We start from the raw sequence: 21,147 nt of genomic DNA, 5'->3' as shown, positions 1-21,147 counted from the left end.
TACCAACCAAGTAGGCGCGAACTATGCTACACAAATTAGACATGAACAAATATACCCCACAGCGACGCGAATTTTAATCCGAAGTTTTTATCAGAGTTGAAAAGTCATGCTTATGGGATATGCAATGAAATATAAAAAAGGGGGGCCCACATTTCTACATATGTATATATATATTTTTTAATATTTATATATATACATATGTGTGCACATGGTAATTACATTGTCACGTATGTATACAAAATTGCAACAATGCTCACACCCTCTTAGTTTTATTCATATATTTATTCCCATGGTTAAATGGTTATTAATAGGTTGAAAAGGTTAATTAATTTTTTTTTTTTTTTATTTTACTCATATATGTAAAATAAAAAAAACAAGAAAAAGGAAAAAAAAATAAAATAACAAATAAAAATTATTTAAAAAATATGCGCATATATATGAACAAAACAAATAAAAGTAAGGGATGTATATCAATTAAACGAAAATATTGCAATTATGCATATAAATATATACACCCATCCAAACATATAAAAGGTAAAAATTAGGCACATGTCTAATTTTTCTTAATTTGGAAGTATATAGAAATATAAAATTATCATTTATCGCTTATTGTAACGATTGAATTAGTACACCCATTTTATTTTATACAGTTTTATTGGCATCCCGCTTCCTTGATTTATCATTTTTTTTTATAATTTGTTCTTATCAAATTATATACTATATATACATAGTTTGAACTAGATATAATTTTTAATTTTTTCCATCAATTTTTTTTTATTTTTTGTTTTTAAATTTTCCTTAAATTTTTCCTTTTTTTTTTTTTTTCTATCCATATATTTTAATTTGCTTTTTGCATATTCTTTCGTATATTTTTTAATATGTGGATTCCAAGTGTCAGATAATTTTTTTTTAGTTTCCCCAGATTGACTATTATTAGAATCACAACTCGAATATTCGGTCAAATAATTATCGCTATGACTATTTGATTCCTCACTTGAATTTTCGCTATCTAATTTATCTTCACTATCGCTAGTATTATCATCATCACTTTTTTCATTTCCCATATTTTGAGACGTAACTTTTTGTTCACTTGGAATATCTTGATAACTATCATCTAATTCAGAATTTTTCTTATCATTGTATTTTTTATCATCTAAATTTATGTTGTCATTTTCTTTATCAGATATACTATTTGACAAGTTTGAAATTATTTCTTCATTTTTTTTTTCCAAAATATCATCATTAATATTTTCGTTAATGGTATCTTCTCTTTTATATAATTTACTATTTTCAGCTTCTCTTTCCTGATTATTTTCATAAGCATCTTTATATTGATTATCTAAACTTTCGTTTAAACAATTCGTTGATATATCACTAAAAGTATCATCTTTTCTATTTTTTAAGACACTATTTTTATCATCATTTTTTTTTAAATCTTGTTCAATTGTTTTATTATTTTTATCTATCTCTACTATACTTCCAATTGATTTATTATCATTGTGAAGTGTTATAGTAGATTCAGTATCAGATAAATTAGTTTCATAATCAGATTTATCATTTTGCAAAATTTCTAAAAGTGCATTATCATGCTTATTAGAAATATTATTTTCATCTTTTATAATTTTTTCATTTTCTAAAGATGCAATATCTTCATATAATGGATAATCTTCAATTCTTATTTTATATTTTTTATAAAAATGACTAATAACACATTTTACATCTCTTTCAAAATACATTTTTCCATTTTCATGATGTAAAGAAACTATTTGAGGGAAATCTATAATTGTTATATTTTCATTATCATCAATTAATATATTAAATTCATTAAAATCACCATGAATTATATCTGACCTTGCAAATTTTATAATTGTATTTAACAAAAAATCGATAACTTTGAAAGGGTTACTTATTTTTACATGAGATAATGGATATCCATTTACATAAGACATCAAAATCATATGTCTATTCAAATCATATGGTTTAGGAACAGGAAAATCATTTTCATATAATGCTTTTAAATATGCATATTCTTTTGTTGCAGCTATTTTTGATAAATATAGCCAATTTCGAAATTTTTTTTTTCCATAATAATCTCTATTATTTTTTATAGTTCTAAATGATATCCTACCTAATCTATGAATTTTTAAACATAATAAATTATCATTCACATCTTTACATATATATATATCTGATTCTTTTCCTACACCTATTTGATTACCCACACTTTTTAATATACCTCTATTTAAAAAAGCTCTTAATGCTAAGAAATCATATCCTAAATAAGTTAATTTATATCCATCATATATTTTATTTTCATGACTTATTAATTTATTTTTTAACAATTTTTTTAATACACTCATAATACCTTCTTTTCTTAAATTTGCTATACTAGCTATTAATTGTACGTCTAAATATTCATGATTTTTCATACCCATTTCTATAGCTGTAAGTACTCTGTACTCATTTTTGGATAAAAAACAAAAGCATGATATGTCGAGCTTCATTTTTTTTTAATATTTTATTAATTTGTGTTTTCTGATATTTGTTATGTAACAACTACTATTGTAACAGTAATTATTCATTCTATTTTGGTCTTTTTTTTAAAAAAAAAAAAAAAAAAAAAAAAAAAACTATGAAAATGTACTAAGACTGAAAAAATTATTTGGATAATATTCGTTACTGGAATATTTGCTGATTTCACAAGATAGCAAAATATACTAAATATGTATATATGCTTATTTGAAAAAAAAAATAAAAAAAATTAATTTCTATGCATTCAAAATTTACATGGAAAATACGACATGCCATCAACTAAAAGTTCAACACCATTTATATTATTTTTGTTTGTTACTAAAATAAAATTTATTCATCCATTTTTTAAATATTTAAATTTTCTTAATTTTTCTATGTTTTTTATGTTTTATGCTGATTGAAATGTTATTTAATAGCCCTTAATAATAAGTACGTATGTTATATAATAATATTTTGGTCATTTAATTTTATTTGATTTTGTTCTCACATTTTATGGTTTGAATTTGTATTTCCAATAAATAAAATCAAATTTGTACTTATCCCCAAATTTACAAGTTCTATATTTTATGTATTTTTATTTTGCTTTAATATTATAACATTCACTTTTTGGCATTATAATTATTTATTTGGTTTGCACTTTATTATCATTATTTTTTTGTATTTTTTTAATATTTGAAAAACAATTTATAAAAATATATAATTGGTGAGCTATTATAAATACAGAAATAATATAAGATACTGATGATAATTATGTTTTTTTTTTTTTTTTAAATAAAAGCATTTATTATTTTTGCTTTATTCCGATTAATTTTATATGGGCCTTGCTCATATGTTTAATTATTTATTAAAAATATAAACAATGGGTAATTTGAAGTTTTAAAAATATTTTTCTTCATTTCTTTGCAAATATAACAATCGTAATTTTAGTACAGCGTTCCTACTCCATATACATATATAATATGCAAAAAAAAAAAAAAAAAAAATGAACTTATAATTTTTTTTCAGTAGAATTATAAAAATGAAATAATTAGTAAAATTTTATCATCATATATGTATTTATTCATTTTATCGAGTAATATATATATTATATACATATATATATTATATATATTATACATATATTATTATATACATATATTTTTTAACATTGAAATAAAACTTAAATATATGCAATTGCAAATTAAGATGAAAGATTTAAATTAAAAGGATGATAAAACATACCTGATGACAAATCTATCGAATATATCAAAACCCAAACATAAAATTGTTATATACATTCCAAGCGAATAAAATAACGACAATTTTATAAAAATAAAATATAAAAAGAAAAAATCAAGCAAATATATTTCAAATCATATAATGAAGAACGAAAAAAGGAAACATTAATCAAAATATAAATACAAACATGAAAATGCCAAACAAAATAAAAATTGAGAATATGAACAGAAGGCTCAGTATGATTTATTCCAATTTTTATTTTTCATTTTAATTAAAAAAAAACATAAAATTTGATCAATTTTATATATTTTACAAGAAAACAGACATATAATATTATCTTCCCTTTATATTCTTACTGTTTTATAATTGATTATAAAATTTAATACATCAGTAGCTGGTTTTATTTACATATGTATGTTGTATATATAGTATAATATTTATATTTGTGTCATTTTTTTTTTTTTTTGGTGTGATTATATAAAAAAAGCTAAGCCCTATATATCCAAATATATAATATATATTTTGTAAAATATAGGACATGACTTACTAAAAATTAAGTATTTTGTTTTACTTCTTTTTAAAAGGAACACCATTTATATATACCTTTTTTTTTTTTCTTTGAACAGTATTGAATTTTTTATGTACAATTTAAACTGTTATATTATTTGATTATTGTTTATATATACATATATATTATATGTTTTATATTTTCATAATACATATATTGCTCCACAATTTATATCATCATATGTGTATGTGTCTGTAAGTGATGAAATGTATTATATAAAAAAAGTATTGTAATGCTTTATCTTTTTCAGTACCTTTTTATTCTAAATTTTTTACTAAAAATATGATTATGAAATTGTTTTTAAATACATAATATATGTATATAATTAGCATTTGACAAATATGATTTATATATATGCATATATTCCCTCTACTCGGGGTGATAAATAATTACAATATACATAGTACAAATAAATTTATATATTTTGTATATTTGTTTATTCTTACACTTTCATATGATTTTAAATTTTGTTTTTATTTGTGATACGTTAAAAGAGATATAAAAAAATACCAATTCTATTTTTAAGGCTTCAAAGAAAAATTTATTCAAATAATATACTGTTTTATTAAAATTGCCAAATAGTCTACATATGTGTATGTTATATAATTATAAATAAATAAATAAATATATATACATATATATATACATATATATATACATATATATACATATATATATTGCACAGTTGTTATTTTCCTATTTTTATTTGTAGCATCATTTTATTGTTATAAATATATCATATTATAAATAGCTATAAAGCCAGAATTTTATAAGTGAATAAAATATACATATCGCATAATAGCTACTAATGTAACACAGAAATCTATGAATATAAATCAAAGCAAAACTAAATGTACAATTGTCATAACATTTTGGAGAAAATAAAAATACATAATATAACAAAAAAAGGAGAATACGAGTTAGCAAACAATACAAATTTCATCCATATTTTTGTATCAAAAGTGTTATTATTCATTTTTTAGTAAAAATATAATATGTCTAAATAAATAGACATATTGTATATGTATGAAAAAAACAGAGAAATATATTTCTAAACTATAATCAAAATAAAACAATTTTTATAACATATATGTGTGTATAGATACTTGTTGATTTTAAATTGGAGTCAATGAATAAAATGAACTATGAATAATAAAAACAATTTACAAAAAAAATTAAAAAAACATTAAAAAAATTGCAAAATAATGTTATAAATTCCTTAAACATTTAAAAGTTTATAATAATATAAAACATATATTATAATAAATAATTAAAAAAAAAAAAAAAAAAAAGTTATACTAAAAAATATACTTTTTCAATGATGAGGAAGAACAAAAATAATAACAAAAAAGTAATAACAAAAAAGTAATAATAAAAAGTAATAACAAAAAGTAATAATAAAAAGTAATAATAAAAAGTAATAATAAGAATATGGATTTAAATATTCAAGAAAACGATAATTGGGTACAATGTGATAAATGCGAAAAATGGAGGAAACTACCTTCAAATACTGATATAAGTAAATTAACAAACACATGGTATTGTAGTTTAAATGGTGATACTCGATATAATTCATGTGAAATAGAAGAGGAAATTGTTATTTCTCCTCAATATAATTTAAACAATAATAATATTACTACTAACCTTCCCAGTGAATCATATAAAAATGTGGATTCATTAGAGGATGCTACTAAATTCGAAAGTGAATTTTACAGCAATAATAAAAAGCAAGTACATGTGAATAACAATAATGAAATAAATAGTTACCAACATAATGTTGAAAATTGTAAACAAATAAATAATATTCACAATGAAGAAAATATATCACAAAATAGTAATAATTTAAATATATATATAAATCAAAGAGATAACACTGTTTTTAATCATAATGATGGAAATAACATTTTATCAAATAATATAACTTCATCTAACTATAATAATAATAATAATAATAAAAATAAATATGATATTAAAAAAAATAAAGAAGATAAAAAAAAAACAAAAAATAAATATAATACTAATAAAAAAGAATATAAAAATGAAATTCTTTTAAATAATACATCTTTAGATTTTGGTAATTATTCTGGAAAGGGTGTTACCAAATCCCCTTCCAAAATTATCAAAAAAGTAAATCATAAAAAAAAGCAAATAAATAGTGAACAAAATAATGGGTTTAATAGTGTCATACATAATTATGATGAAAATTTTTATAATCATAATAATAACTATACAATTAATATGCCCTATTCAAAATATAGCAAAAAAAATATAAATAAATTTAATAGGAGCAATAGTGATGGAGAGATATATAGACATTTCAAAAGTCGAATAAAATTTAATACCCAATATTATAGTGATACAAATAGTGATTGTCATTTTAAAAAGAATATAAGAATGCATAAAAAAAATGATAACAATAATAATTCATCATCTTATTCATCTATGCATTCTATTGTCAACAATATATTAAAGAAAAAACAAAAAGCAAGGAAACAATCAAATAATAAAAACAAAAATGAAAAAGACTTGATAACATTATTAAATAGTAGTAATCCACATAAAAATTCAAATGATCTATTAAAAGAAAATAAAAACCATAAAAAAAAAAATAACAAATATAATATAAGTGATGAAGGCGAATTCGATGATACAAAAATAAAAAAAAATAAAAAATTAAAAGAAATTAGTCATATAAAAAATGAAATAAATCTAAATGAAATATATGATAAAAATAGTTTTGATAATAAAGATGTTTCGATTTTTCAAAATACTTGTAAAGATGAAACTGGTAATATTATAGATGAAAATAATTCAAAAGAAACTAATAAATATATTCATAATATGAATAAAATAAAAAATTATATTTCAAAAAAAAATGAAATAAATTCAGAAAAAAAAAAAAATCATGATATAAAAACAAATCACTCTAATTTTAACCAAAATAAGGCCAACAAAAATGAAAAAAATATCAATGCCGCTATACATAACGAAACGAATTTAAATTCAAATAGTTATAATCCTGAAACAGTATTAATTAATAAAGACCATATGAGTGATGATAATAAAAACGATTCAGAAAAAAATAACAACCCATTAAATAATGTAGTAAATTGGGTACAATGTGAAAATTGCAAAAAATGGAGAAAAGTTGATGCACATGTTAATGTTACCAAATTACCAGATGAATGGTATTGTTCATTAAACTTTTGGAATAAATATAATAATTGTGATGCCGAAGAAGAAATATATATAGAAGATAATCTTAGTCATAAAAATATAAATAATTTAGAAAAAAATCAAGATGATAATATTCTCAATAATTTTCCCAAAGACAAAAGTGATAAACATTCAAAACAAGGGAAAACTAAAGGAAAAAATAGTGTAGATAAATATAATAATATAAAACATAAAAATTATAAAAATTGTAAAAATTTAACGAATAAATATGAAACTAACAATGCTTGCAGTAACTTCAACGATAATAAAGATAATGTTGAAAAACACCATATTGTTAATAATATTGATTATAAAAAACTCATAAAAAATAAAAAAATAGATCAACAACATTGGAATAGCATTTGTGCATTTATAAAATTCATTAATAGTTATGGTAATCAAACTACTAATAAAAATGTCTGGAATTTGAGGAATGGAAATTATATGAAACGCTCAAATTCATTTAGTTGTTATGAAAATAAAACTGTTTCTTTTGATTATGAATATGATAAAAATTATTTATCAGATAGCTTTTTACAAATAAAAGTTTCAAAAAAAAAATTAATTCAAAAAAATAAAATATATAATTATAGAAGTAAAACATCACAATTTTTTTACAACCAATTGGGTGATAATAAAAGTTATGATAGTTTACCTTATCATTTATATCCAAACAAAGTTGACATGATCAAGTTTAATAAAGCACACATTACTAATGACAATAAAAATTTCGAAAATAATGATAATAAAAATTTCGAAAATAATGATAATAATAGGGATAAATTGGAACAAATTAACGACCCAGAAAATGAGCAAAGTCAAAAAGGAAATAGTTCCCATATACAAGATTTGAGAATGTTTCAAATTATAAGTCATAATAATACAAAGCATGTTGATAATTTTGAAAGTGAACACAAATATGAGGGAACCGATAATTCCAAAACTAATCAAGGGGATTCAAATAAAAACATATGGAATATGCTGATAAATAAATTTAGAATTAATAAATGGAAAGGAAATGTTATTAATAAAAATGATGTAAACAAAAATGGAGAAGCACATACATATAAATGCAATTCTACAGATAGCCCTAAAAGTGAAAAAGAGGAAACTAATAAATGTACGTACAATAATATATTTGATTGTGGTGATACAATTAACGAGTTTTATAATGAAAGAAAATATGAAATAATGCGAAATTATGTTTTATATAATAGGAAGCAAATGGAAAATTATTTAAACTACGAAAAATGTAATGAAAAATCTAAAAAAAAAAATAATAATCATTCCGATGTCTTTGAAGACAATCAAGAAAATAACAACGGTCATAACAACGGTCATAATGATGGTCACAATGATGGTCATAATGATGATCACAATGATGATAAGCATTTGGAAATGGAAAAAAATAATATTAACCCCTATATATATTCAACTAAATCGAGTTCATACGAACACAAATCCAACATAGATGGTGATATTCTTATGAACTCTGATTCGAAAAATGAGATAAAAATACTATTTAACGAATATTATATAAATAATGAAAATGTAATAAATAGCTCTCCAAAAAGTAAATCATTAAGTAGTTCAGATATAAATTATCATAAGTTTTTAATTCCAAACAATAATAAAATGTTGACACAAAAAAGCAATTCTTTTAGTAGATTAAGTACAAATGAATTTGTAAATTTCCCATTTGAAGAATATAATGATGAAAATATATCTCCATTAATCAACCAAAGTAATAAAAATATAATAATAACAGAAAATGAAATAAATAATAATTTTATAAAATTAGAAAATGAAAAACTATATAATTCGTTTATAGATGATATCAATAAATTGGATTCAGAAAATCTAACAAAAATAAATGATGATTTAAATAATACACATCATAATAGTGATAAAAAAAAAAATAAAATTTTACCAAATTATGAAAAATTTATTGCAAGTGTTAATTATTTTAACAGTTTATCATCACAAATTTATTATCCGGATGAATTAATGAAAACAATTCCGATGGAAAATATTAATGAACCCATTCTAAATAATTCTAACAATTTAAATGTTAATAATATATTAATGAAAAAACAAAAAAGTTATAACAAAAATGATTCTAGGGAAAAAAATGCAAACGTAAAATCGTTGGTCAATGATTATTTAAATGTTATTGAAAATACAAACCCGGTTCAAAATAATAATAAAGGTGGAAAAAAAATGACCAAAATAATTTCTACAAAGAACCCATTAAAAAATTACATAATAAACAGTAATAAAAATGAAGCGAGTTTAAAAAAAAATGCGAAACAACATCAACATGTACAACAGCTAAAACTAAATAATGAAAATAAAAACTCAAAAAATAAAAGTAATGATAAAAATATATTAAAAAAAGATTTGATTGGAGGAAACACTGGAAATAGAAAGGACACAGAAAAAAGCGACAAAAATGAGAAAAATGAAAAAAATGAAAACAATGAATACATAACATTTAGCATGCGATGTAACGAAAATAAAAACATTATTAAGGAACTAATAAGAAATCGAAATAATACATTAAATACAAATATATCGAAAGGAAATGTTTCTAATAAATCTCTATCCTATAATGATATAGATGGTGAATATGATGGAAGTCACATAAAAACAACAATATTAAATGCCAAAAATTTAAAAAAACATATATTAAGTAGCAGAGTAATTATATATTCAAAAGGAGCTTCTTTAACATTTAATGTTGAAGAAATAAATAAAAATAGTATTTATTTTTATAATAACGAAGAAATTGACATTGTAAGTGGAAACAATGCTATTGAATTTAATTCGAACAACACCAATTCTGCTACAAATAATTCTAACACTACTAATGCAAATAATAAAAGTAAAAAAAATGTTGATGATCCTAATAAAGATCTACAAAATGATATAGAAAATAGTAATATATATTTCAATTATGCCCATAATATTAATTTTAGCGATAATAATAATAATAACAACATCGAATTAAATAAAATGAAAAAAGTTGTTACCCAAGTTTTTAATTATGATTATAAAAAAATTGTTAATGAAATCAGTTTGTTTAATGATAATATAAAATTCCAAATTCCCAACTTAAAGTATAAATTTAAAAAATATACACATTTGGAAGATGATAAAAATAAAGGGAAAAAAAAACAAACTTATCAACCCCAATTAGATAATCAAACAAGTCATTCATATACTGACCATACCAAAGACCAATTAAATAATACTATTAAAAAAAATAATGAATACAACGATGAAAATAGTTTGGATGATAAAAATAGCAATGTAAGTAATGGCGATGTAAAAAATAGTAAAAAAGGTAAACTCAAATTAAAGAGTAGTAATAATGATAATAGTATCGATTGGTATAAAAATGATGATACAAAAAACAATACTATTAAGAAAAAAAATAAAGGAAAAATTCCAAAAAATAATAAAAAAAATAATACTATTAATTTGGAGACTAGCAAAAACTTAGAAATTTCAGATAATCACAATTTTTCTGAAAATGATGATCAAGATAAAACAAAAAATGAAATTTATTATTCCAAAGAAAAAATTACTACAAATAAAAATATTTTAAAACCTGAAATGACGATAATAAGTAATCAAATACGAACTGAAAAATTAAAAAAAGTAAATAAAACTCAACCAAAGCATGTTACAAAAAATAATACAAAAGGTCTTTCCGGTAATGACAATATTATTAATAATGATTATAATGATTATAATTCTTTTAAAATTGTAAAAAAAATAAATAATAATAAGATTAAAAAATTATCAAATAATGGAGATGGCAAAGAAGAGAAAGAAACCAGCAATCAGCAACAAAATGAATATAAATTCGAGTTAGAAAAATTAAAACATGAACAAAATATTATCATCCCAAATGACATGACTAATTTAAGTGATCAACTTGATAAAAAAAATGACATACTCCCAACAGATAATAACATGAATCATGTTTTAAAATCCAAAGAACAGAAAGATAAAAATAGTGATCATATTAAACAAAAATATAATTATAATAGTAGTGGTAGCACTTTTCTTCCAAACGAATTCGATGGAAATAATAGTGGTGAACAAAATCGAGAAAGAAAACGAAAATATTCAAATGATGATAATATTGTTGGTGATTATCATCTTGATGATAAACAAAAGAAAAAAATTCATAAAAAATATAAAAAAAATAAAATAGACATAACAAATAATAATAATAATAATACAAGTCAAGACGAGGACTCTTCTGCTGATGATGGAAATTCGAACATATATGAAGAGGATGACAAAAGTCAAAGTGATCAAGATGTATATAATAATAAAAAAAATAAACATAGAAATATTTCGAAACATTGGAATAAAAATTCTTATAAATTAAAAGAGAGCCGTCGTTCAATTACCCCAGATAGAAAAAGTAACAGTAAAGAAACAAATTCCCCAATTGATAATCATTTACAAGATAAAGAAAGCAAAGATGATAGTGGATTCTTTATTGTTGATACGAGCACCAGAAGTAAGAGAAAACGATGTATATTAGATGATGACGAAGAAGAGACAGACTATAAACAGCTAAATTGTAATAAAGAAGATGATTCAAATGATCATAAAAAAAGATGTTACGATGCAAATAATAATGATCACAATGAAAGTGAATATAGTAAACATGAAAAAGAAGATTATTATTATAAAGATAAATATTACGATGATAAAAAATATCATAAAATTAAAAGAAAAAAATCGTACAGTAATGATAGCCAAAGGAATAGATCCCATGAAAATTATTTTGAAAAAGACGAATATGGTAAAAGTAAACACTATGGTGATAAATATTATGATGATAAATATTATGATGATAAACATTATGGTGATAAACATTATGATGATAAATATTATGATGATAAACATTATCGATATAAAAAAATGTATCATAATAATACATTTAATAAAAATGAAATCGATAAAAACAAATACTATAATAGAAATACAAACCAACATAATTATTATGATTATTATCGTCGAAATAGTTACTCATCCTATAGTGAGAATAATGACGATTCTGATGCCAGGTATTATTATAATAATAAAAGGAACCGAGATGATAAAAATAGACCAATTATTGAAAATGAAGAATATCGAGAAAATTTTTATCATAACCACCATAAAGAATATAATGAATATCGTTCTAAAGGTTCATTAAATGATATACATAACAATAAAATATACAGAAATAATAATAAGAGTATAGAATCAGACAAAAAATATAAAGAAAATAAATATAATAAATCATATGATAGTAGTACTAATTATAAAACTCATAACCACGATGATGCTAATAATGATAATGATGAAAAAGAGACCAATCTTAATAATAAATATGATAAATTTAACAAAAATAATGGAACTGATGACAATAATAACAATGGGGATATTATCACCCATATGGAGGACAATGAAAAAGAAAATCGAGATAGTAAAATTCGAAATCGATCAATGACTAATGAAGATAATAAATATGATAATAATATTATTCATGATATATCTAAAAAAAAGGGTATAAATAAAGAAGACACAATAAACCCTAAATATTATAAAAATAATAATCCATATTACTCAGATAAATACGATCGACACAGTAATAATAATGAACAAGATAAAATGAATAAACGATTTAGCAAAAAATATGATTTTAATAAGTATGAACATCAAAATGAAAATAACAGATATGATAAATATAGCCATACTAAATATGAAAATAATAGATATGATAAATATGGCCATAATAAATATGACAACAACAGATATGATTATCATCATAAGTATAATAATAGTAGAAATGAAGATCGTCGATATGATCGGAATGAACATTATAGATATGATAGGAGCGAGTATCATAATAAATATGAAAGAAATGGAAATAATTATGATAATAAATATATACATAATAATAATTATGAAAAATATCCAAATAAATACAACAATAGTAGTAATAGGTATATAATAAATAAATACGAAAAAAAAATAAAACATGATGACGAAGAATTGCTTTCTAATAATACCACTGCACCTCCAAATTCAGAAGAAAAAATTAATACCAATAAAACTTATAAAGCCGAAGACAATTTAAAGAGTAAAAATACCAATGAGGATAATAATAATAATAATTACTACAATGGAAATGGACACCCTATCGACAATAATGATAACAACAATAAAGATGAACTTAATAAATATAACGGGGAAAAACATGATACTGAAAAAAATAATGATGAAAAAAATGAACATCATGAGCGAAATAGTGAACGGAATGATGATAATAATAATGGAGACATAACAAGTGGTGGTGATTATGAAAAAAAATATCCAGATTATAACAAATACGAAAAAGAGCATTATCCAAAAAGTGGTAGTAAAAAAACTTTTTATCATCATCCTGAAAATTATTATAAAAATAAATACACTGAAAATTATAATGATGATGAATATCATTATAAAAAATATAATAAAAATTATGATTATTATGGAAATGGAGAAAAACATAACATGAACAATAATTATAACAGAAATGGGGGGCATCATTTTCATACTTATTCAAATAAAAAATTAATTAATAAAAATTACAAAAACTATTATCAACATAGAAATAATAGTCCAACAAGAGATGACATTATAAAAAATAAAATGAGAAATGAAAAATTTGCAAATATAAACAATTCGAAATATGGAAATAATATCCATATCAAACAAAATCGAATACACAAATTTTAACAATATTTTTTATTATACCACCACCAACAACGGATATTTATTCATAAATGTTATTATTAATGTGTAAAAAATTGAAATATATATTATTTGAAACTTTTTTCGTTTATTCACAAAAACATAATTCGCTATATTTTCCTATTTTGTTTTAGCTCCTTATAATAATATGTATGCAATTATATAGACTCACTCAACATATCCACATTTTTACCCATTAAGTTTTTTATGTTAATTTATAGCATATATATTTTTGTGCCTGTGCATGGAGTTATATATATAAAATAAAATAAAATATGTTTTATTTATTATATTTTTAATTTGTTGTATTTATTTATTATTTTTTTGTGGCTTGCCACATTTTATTCGATGCACATATGATTAAATAAATTGTTATGCTATATTTATATATAAACTATACTACTAATTTTTTTGAACAATTAAAAATTTTTAACGATTTAAAAAATTGTTTACACATATAAAATAATTAAAAATCATTCACATTATGGTTTATTTTTATTCAATCCACACTTATTTTACAATACCCTATTATCCAACCATATTTTTTAATGCTAATAAAATGTATAAAATAATACAATAAATGTTTTATAACCATACATATTATATTTCGTATAATGAAACTTTAACTTCAACTTTAACTTAAAGAATAAGTTAAAACTAATTATATTATTTTGACATTTTAAATGAATAACCGGATAAATGATTAATGCATTGCAATTTAAAAATATAATGGATTTCCAATACATCCATTTATACATTTATAACGACCACAACATATATATCACAACTATAAACATACCATACAACAACCCTTATTATTCACATTTAATTAAGTATTATTAAATTATTAAATTATCAAATTTTTATATAAAAATATTATTATAACTTCATATTTATATAATAATTAAAAATATACATTTATAAATATTTTTAACTTATAATGAAGCATATTATATTTAATATTTTTACCGAGTTTACTACCTACCCTACTATGTTATAATAATGTGTTTCCCCCATCTATGAAATCCTCTTATAATAGTTCAAAATAAATAAAGTTCACCCTCATATATATATATATATATATAAATAGTATATAGAATTATGATTTGGAGATAAACCTAGTTACAATTTTGTTAATTTACTATAGATTGTCATTAACTAGTTTATTCAAAATTCTACAATTTAATCTTAAATACATTTCATCATATTGTTATAATTACAATATACTAGTTACCCGTCTTTTAAAAAGAATTTACTGGTATAAGGAAATATACAAGTGCTTTCCGAATAAACTATTACATGACATATCAACACGACACATATGATCGATAATATCACCCACCTACTTGTATTAATAATACTTACCTACTTGTATTAATAATACTTACCTACTTGTATTAATAATACTTACCTACTTGTATTAATAATACTTACCTACTTGTATTAATAATACTTACCTACTTGTATTAATAATACTTACCTACTTGTATTAATAATACTTACCTATTTGTATTAATAATACTTACCTATTTGTATTAATAATACTTACCTATTTGTATTAATAATACTTACCTATTTGTATTAATAATACTTACCTATTTGTATTAATAATACTTACCTACTTGTATTAATAACACATACCTACTTGTATTAATAATACTTACCTACTTGTATTAATAATACTTACCTACTTGTATTAATAATACTTACCTACTTGTATTAATAACACATACCTACTTGTATTAATAATACTTACCTATACTTTGTATTAATAATACTTACCTACTTGTATTAATAACACATACCTACTTGTATTAATAATACTTACCTACTTGTATTAATAATACTTACCTACTTGTATTAATAATACTTACCTACTTGTATTAATAATACTTACCTACTTGTATTAATAATACTTACCTACTTGTATTAATAACACATACCTACTTGTATTAATAACACATACCTATTTGTATTAATAATACTTACCTATTTGTATTAATAATACTTACCTACTTGTATTAATAATACTTACCTACTTGTATTAATAACACATACCTATTTGTATTAATAATACTTACCTATTTGTATTAATAATACTTACCTACTTGTATTAATAATACTTACCTACTTGTATTAATAATACTTACCTATACTTTGTATTAATAATACTTACCTATACTTTGTATTAATAATACTTACCTATACTTTGTATTATCAATACTTACCTATACTTTGTATTATCAATACTTACCTATACTTTGTATTAATAATACTTACCTACTTGTATTAATAATACTTACCTACTTGTATTATCAATACATAACCCTATACATATTGTATATATTAACTACTTAAAAAACCCTAAGTAGGAAATCCATGCAATCACGAGCATAAATAATGTAAAAAATTGATATTAAAAATTGTTAATATATATAATATATCATAAATTTATACTGCATAAGTTTGCAATATAAATTTATAATATATTATAATATATATTTTTTTTATACAAATAATTGCATAATCAAAAATGTAAAAAATTGATATTAAAAATTGTTAATATATATAATATATCATAAATTTATATTTGCAAACTTATGCAATATAAATTTATAATATATTATAATATGTATTTTTTTTATTTATATTTAAGCTTAAAAAAATACTATTTAAGTTTAAAAAAATACTTTACCACAGAGGATAAGCCTTAACAGATCGTAAAACTAAGTTTACTTTCATGTTTACAGCACCCCGAGGCCTAAAAGTCGTCTACAGTTTGTATTAATTCATCTTTGTTTTTAATTACAAGAACCAAAAGGAGGCATGACTCCTCCTCCAAATGGCAATAGGATTAATTGTATAAATTGTATATAACAAGTATTATACATATAGTTTCGCTTTTAAATCAGCAGTAAGTCAAAGAAGAACAAAATAATACTGTTTAATCAGCATGGGTTCTGGCTTAAGAGGCGTTCAGCCATTATCCAACAGACTTAGCTTCGCAACACTGGTTTGTCAACCAATCGCTGTACCAACTGTCTGAACCAACTATTCCTCTCGTACCAAGTTGGATTACTGTCACAATACATTATATATATAAAAATAATAATTCATCAGTAGGGTAAAACTAACCTGTCTCACGACGGTCTAAACCCAGCTCACGTTCCCTATTAGCGGGTGAACAATCCGACACTTTGGGACTTCTGCGTCCCAATGATAGGAAGAGCCGACATCGAAAGATCAAAAAGCTACGTCGCTAAAAACGCTTGGCAGCCACAAGCTAGTTATCCCTGTGGTAACTTTTCAGACACCTCTGTATGCACAAAGAGACCAAGAGGTCTTATAATTTTGCAATATCAAAGGATCGATAGGCCACGCTTTCACGTTTTCCACTTTTTCTGAAAGTCGAAATCAAACAAGCTTTTCCCCTTTTAGTCTACAAGAGATTTCTGTTCTCTTTGAGCTTGTCTTTGGACATCTATGTTATTTTTTAACAGATGTACCGCCCCAGTCAAACTCCCCATCTGGCTATGTCTCTATATTCGTTTTATGGGAAAACAAACAACCTTGCAGTTATCATACAACACTCATAATGATAACACAGGGCCAAGCCAGTCTTGGATTATCCTGTATTAATCCCTATAAATAGATGAGTAAAACAACATTAAAAGTAGTGGTATTTCACTGTCGCAAAAATATATTTCAATCTCTGCTCCCACTTATGCTACACCTCTTAAGTCGTTTCACAAAGCCAGACTAGAGTAAAGCTCAACAGGGTCTTCTTTCCCCGCTGATTTAGCCAAGCCCGATCCCTTGGCTGTGGTTTCGCTAGATCGCAAGTAGGGACAGTGAGAATCTCGTTAATCCATTCATGCACGTCACTAATTATGACGAGACATTTGGCTACCTTAAGAGAGTCATAGTTACCCCCGCCGTTTACCTGTGCTTTATTGAATTTCATCAAGTTGACATTCATGGCACTGGGCAGAAATCACATTGTGTCAATACCATTTCTGGCTTTTCACAATGCTATGTTTTAATTAAACAGTCGGATTCCCCTTGTCCGTTTCAGTTCTGAGCTGACATTTATATACCATATTAAAACACAGCCCATGCGAAAGAGGCATGATGAAGGGTTTTTATATGGTCGTGAATAAAGTTTTAGATAAAAAAACATAAGAAAAACGGATAATATAAATGTATATGGCGAACCATAACACACTCATAATATCTTATTCAGATGTTAATGTTAACTTCTTTACTCTATGCCATCAGAGCCAATCCTTTTCCCGAAGTTACGGATCTATTTTGCTAACTTCCCTTACTTACGTTTTTCTATTTAACCAGAGGCTGTTAACCTAGGAGACCTGATGCGGTTATGGGTACGCTCTAAATGGCATCGTTATCTATGCTATCATAATGTAACAAATATTGGACCAATTTCATGAGGGTTATATACAAATAAGAAAATTACCGCTTAACAAGCAACGTTCGTCTTCGTATATAATCTCATGAAATGTTCACAATACGCCCACTACATATAGCTGTTCCCTTCTTTTTTCAAGGGCAGTTTTTACAAATCGAATAATTCATAATAATGAATTACTATTACTACAAAACACTATTTTTTAAATGTGGAATAAGGTATTTATCCCGACAATTAAAAACATCATGAATTGCAATTCAGCAAACCTTTTCTCCAATTAAATTGATTCCAAGGTGTTTGCTATAAGTTAAAATGCAAAGATAACGCATCTCGATCGAAAAACCTGCGTTAAGAAGTTCATTCCAATTTATGTTACCATCTTCCATATATAACATTAACCTAGGCACAGGAATATTAACCTGTTTCCCTTTTGGGACCGAGACAAGACGCAACAGTTGCTACGCCAAATCCCAATTTAAATGCTTTTCAGCTTTCCCTTAGGAGCGGCTAACTCTTGTACAATCAAAGTTGCCAAGAAACCCTTCTCCACTTCAGTCTTCAAAGTTCTCATTTGAATATTTGCTACTTCCACCAAGATCTGCACTAGGGATATGTTCCACAAGAGCTCACGCATCTTGCTTCTACACAAACCCCACGATTTTCTACTCATAGAAAGATTAAAAAAAGATTAGTCGGGCGAACCCAAATAACCCTTAAATCTCTTTCTATGGCTTGGTATCGGTAATCCGTTTTAGCGCCATCCATTTTCAGGGCTGGTTCATTCGGTAGGTGAGTTGTTACACACTCCTTGGCGGATTTCGACTTCAATGATAACCGTCCTACTGTCACTATGAATCAACACCTTTCATGGTATCTATTAACGAATATTTAGGCACCTTATCCAAGCGTTAGGAGCATCCCTCATCGCCAGTTCTGCTTACCAAAAATGGCCTACTAGGAGTTCTTTATTTATAATGAGAAAATTACAGTTAAGATATTATCCCATGTTACGTATTGGGAGTTTGAGAATAGGACAGTGGAATGTTCCACTGGGACCTTTAATCATTATCTCTACCTCGTAAAACTATTTAATAAACTCCAGCGATCCTAAGAGATCTTTCGAAAATAACCAGCTAATAGGCTTTTCGATTAGTCTTTCGCCCCTAAACGTGATTGAAATGAACGATTTGCACGTCAGTATCAATTCGATCCTCCATCAGGCTTTCACCCGACTTCAATCTCACCACGCTTAGTTCAAAGCCTCTCGGGTCCTAACAAATATACTCACTCTCGGTTTGACGTTTGTCAAACGGGATCTGTATGCATATACTTAACTGAAGCACATTATTTTTCAGTCGCCACGTGAAAATATAATGGATCAATCTAGTATGTTCTACAAAAGGTTAAGCTCTTTACACTTTAATTACGCGTATTATAAAAGGTTGAAATGTTTCTTTTATTAATAGTTAAAACATATATACGCTCGCACATTTGTTAGACTCCTTGGTCCGTGTTTCAAGACGGGTGGGTTAAGAAAGTACTTTTTAGAAGCAACTTAAATCAATAGAGGGCCCCACCGAGGACATGAGGACATCCCTAAGATTGTAATAAACCCTCAGTAAACTGAATTATAAAAATAGCTCGTTATCCAACCATTTTTAGCGGAAGTAACACGATATCCGTTATAAATACAATACATGTGTATTATATGAATAAACGGAACAAGGCTTTATATTTTATAACCCTAAAGTTCACTGATGCTTCTTTTAATAAGTTTCGAAATTAAATCATAATTCTGTATATTAAGAAATGAATTTCTATCCTTACGTTTTTTCTCTCTCAATCCGTTCCATCTTAACGATTTCAGGTATTATTTAAGTCTTATTCCTAAGTGCTATTTCATCTTTCCCTCACGGTACTTGTTTACTATCGGTTTCCTACATATATTTAGCTTTATGTGAAATGTATCACACACATTTGTGCTCCAATCTCAAAGAACACGACTCTATAGAGAATCATCATTTTCTAAATATGTTGGGAGTTACGGGTCTTTCACCCTCTATGGAATAGCGTTCCTACTCATTTCACAACCCAGCAAATAAAATAGAAAATGATGAACCCCTCAACCAGACAATTCCACACTGCAGTTTTCACCACAATGCGGATTTTCCTTTTGAGCTTTTCCTTGTTCACTCGCCGTTACTAAAGGAATCATTGTTATTTTCTTTTCTCCCGCTTAATTATATGCTTAAATTCGGCGGATTCGCTCTCCTATTCCATATGTCAATATGCAATCACCTCTCATAGTTTCCATGTAATTAGCCATTTATCCATCTCCATCTAACTATTTATAGCTTATTTGTCATTACAACAGGTT

The 21,147-nt window shown here is 24.1% G+C and overlaps 2 protein-coding genes and 1 non-coding gene across 3 annotated transcripts; 1 reads left to right on the top strand and 2 right to left on the bottom strand.

The window, feature by feature from the left end:
* Window positions 1–737: 737 nt before the first annotated feature.
* PY17X_0522800 (serine/threonine protein kinase RIO2, putative) lies at window positions 738–2,504 on the bottom strand (the record flags this gene model as incomplete). The annotated part of the gene is made up of 1 exon (XM_721820.2): window positions 738–2,504. The coding sequence occupies one exon, from the start codon at window positions 2,502–2,504 to the stop codon at window positions 738–740; it is 1,767 nt and encodes a 588-aa protein (XP_726913.2).
* A 3,245-nt stretch (window positions 2,505–5,749) lies between these two features.
* PY17X_0522700 (zinc finger protein, putative) lies at window positions 5,750–14,326 on the top strand (the record flags this gene model as incomplete). Its single annotated transcript, XM_022955263.1, has 1 exon — window positions 5,750–14,326. The coding sequence occupies one exon, from the start codon at window positions 5,750–5,752 to the stop codon at window positions 14,324–14,326; it is 8,577 nt and encodes a 2,858-aa protein (XP_022811710.1).
* Window positions 14,327–17,018: 2,692 nt separating this feature from the next.
* Window positions 17,019–21,044, bottom strand: PY17X_0522600. Its single transcript, XR_002696557.1, has one exon. It is a non-coding gene; the product is annotated as a 28S ribosomal RNA (ribosomal RNA).
* Window positions 21,045–21,147: the final 103 nt, after the last annotated feature.

The sequence above is a fragment of the Plasmodium yoelii genome, assembly GCF_900002385.2.
Source record: "Plasmodium yoelii strain 17X genome assembly, chromosome: 5".
Taxonomy (NCBI): Eukaryota; Apicomplexa; class Aconoidasida; order Haemosporida; family Plasmodiidae; genus Plasmodium; species Plasmodium yoelii.
This window is presented reverse-complemented; position numbering and strand designations above follow the sequence as displayed.